We start from the raw sequence: 2,377 nt of genomic DNA, 5'->3' as shown, positions 1-2,377 counted from the left end.
AACAAATGTGAGATCGGATCAACATTTTTACCAAGTTTGACCCCATGTATCGAACGATTTTCCTCGGCCCTCCGGAGAAGTGATGTGAAGCCTTCCGCACAGATAAGAAATAGGAACGGAGAGATTGGGTCTCCTTGACAAAGACCTCTAGTTGGGGTGAAGCTTGAGGTAGGGAAGCCATTAATAAGAATAGAGTACGTGACCGTTAAGAGGCACCTCATGATGAGAGACACAAAATTCTGATTAAAACCCAGCTTTATCATCATCCCCTCGATAAATCTCCACTCCACCCAGTCATAGGCTTTGCTCATATCCAGTTTCATAGCCATGTAACCCTTAACTCCGGATTTCTTCTTTCTTAAATAATGGAACATTTCATACGCAACAAGCACATTGTCTGTAATCAATCTTCCCGGGACAAAGGCGCTTTGATTTTCACTAATAACACTCGGCAAGATGATTTTAAATCTATTACAGAGGACCTTCGAGACAAGCTTGTAAATGACATTGCAAAGACTAATAGGGCGATAGTCTTTTGTAGCATCACATTCTTTCTTTTTAGGGATAAGAACAATATGGGTTTGATTGATAGGGTCAATCGGAGCATTGTTATTCAAAATGTCAAGCACATACGACACTACATCATCACCAACCACATTCCAGAATTTTTTATAAAAAAGAGCGGGCATACCATCGGGTCCAGGAGCCTTGGTGGGGTGCATGGACTTGAGGGCGCAAGTGACCTCCTCTCTAGTATAAGATTCTGCCAGCATTTCGTTCATGTCGTCAGTGACTCGGCTCTCAACCGCTTTGAGCACGGGCTGCATATCATTCTCACCATCCGAACAAAACAGGGACTTAAAGTAGCTTTCGAAAACTGCTTCAATTTCTTTCTCATCAGTTCTACGGTTTCCCCCATCATCAAGAATGTTCTTTATCGTGTTTCGTTGACGCCTTTGTTTTGCTTTATTATGGAAGAAAGCAGTGTTTTTGTCGCCTTCACGAAGCCAATTTTGGCGACTATGTTGCGCCCAATACGCTTCCTCCCTCCCTTCAACCTCATCGATCTCCAAGTCAATCTTCTTCATCTCCGCAATGTTACTCTCGGATGGGAGCAACTTCATAAGATTACTCATAATCTCTCTCCGCGACTTGATTTCATCCTTAAAGTCAGTGGACTTTTTTGAACTCCAAGACTGCAGTTTCATGGAACAAGCTGCTATTTTTTGTTTTGCATCACAAATAGGGTCCAAGCTCCACACGTCTGAGACAATATTACCACATTCATCATCTCAGAGCCATTCCTTCTCAAACTTGAAACCCCTCCTCCTATTTCTTCTTCCCCGATTAATCATCAACTGCTTCTGAATTGTGATTTTAATTGGAACATGGTCAGAGCGGCGTCTTGGGAGATGTTCAACCTTCGAGCATGGATATAATTCGATCCATTCATCTGTAGCAATGAAGCGGTCCAACCTCTCTTGGATGTTATCAGTGTCAGCCCTGTTGTTACTCCAAGTAAAAGACGAACCCACAAAGTGCAAGTCCCTGAGGTTACACTTGTTCATAGCCTCACGAAAGCCATCCATCTCAGCTTGGTTTTGGGGGTTTCCACCTGCTTTCTCACAATGCAGAAAAGTACAATTAAAATCACCAAAGCATAGCCATGGTTACGAATCATTCACACCAAGTCGTTCAATGAGTTTCCAAGTATCCTTTTTCCTTCCGACATCCGGGAATCCATAAATTCCAGTTAATCTCCAGGTCACACCATTGTCAGCAACTAAATTGAAATCCATATGATTCAGTGAGGATGAAATCAAATTGAGATTCAGATCATTCTTCCAAAACATTGCCAAACCTCCACTCCTACTTCTACCATCACCACTACAGTCAACACACAAAAAATTATCAAACTTCAATTTTCTCTTCACACTTTCCCACTCCCTACCTTTTAACTTTGTCTCCGAGAGGAAAACAAATTGGGGATGCTCAAGAGATATAATACCCTTGAGAGCATTTTTTGCACGAGGGCTCCCCAACCCTCGACAGTTCCACGAAAGGCCTATCATTGCTTTTCGAGGGCTTGGGCATTCCCAAGACCCTCTACTTTAGAGATAGAACCAATGGAAGAGCTACCACTCCCACAAGTTTTCAGCTTCTTCTCTGAAGGGTTTACAACGCCATCATGGTCATTCACAAGGATATCATCGACATGTCTTTTTTTTGATGTGAAAAGACTCCCACTGTTCTCAGAGGTATCCATAGCAGCAACATCTTTTTGGCCCCCTTTCTTGCGTATTTTCTTTGCTCCCTCAGGAACTTTGGCAGCATCGATGAGTTCTTTGACAGTCCCTTCAGACCCCACTTCTTTTAA

General features: G+C 42.7%; 1 protein-coding gene across 1 annotated transcript; it reads right to left on the bottom strand.

The window, feature by feature from the left end:
- Nucleotides 1-1,292: 1,292 nt before the first annotated feature.
- Nucleotides 1,293-2,072, bottom strand: LOC145592306 (uncharacterized). Its single transcript, XM_081648748.1, has 2 exons — nt 1,688-2,072; nt 1,293-1,615 (listed from the first exon to the last, which is right to left on the bottom strand). Exons 1-2 carry the CDS (start codon nt 2,070-2,072, stop codon nt 1,293-1,295), a joined length of 708 nt encoding a protein of 235 aa, XP_081504874.1.
- Between the last annotated feature and the right edge of the window lie 305 nt (nt 2,073-2,377).

The sequence above is a fragment of the Chenopodium album genome, chromosome 18 (assembly GCF_948465745.1).
Source record: "Chenopodium album chromosome 18, dcCheAlbu1.1, whole genome shotgun sequence".
NCBI classification, from domain to species: Eukaryota; Viridiplantae; Streptophyta; class Magnoliopsida; order Caryophyllales; family Amaranthaceae; genus Chenopodium; species Chenopodium album.
The sequence above is the reverse complement of the archived record's forward strand: the minus strand, read 5'-3'. Positions and strand labels throughout refer to the sequence as shown.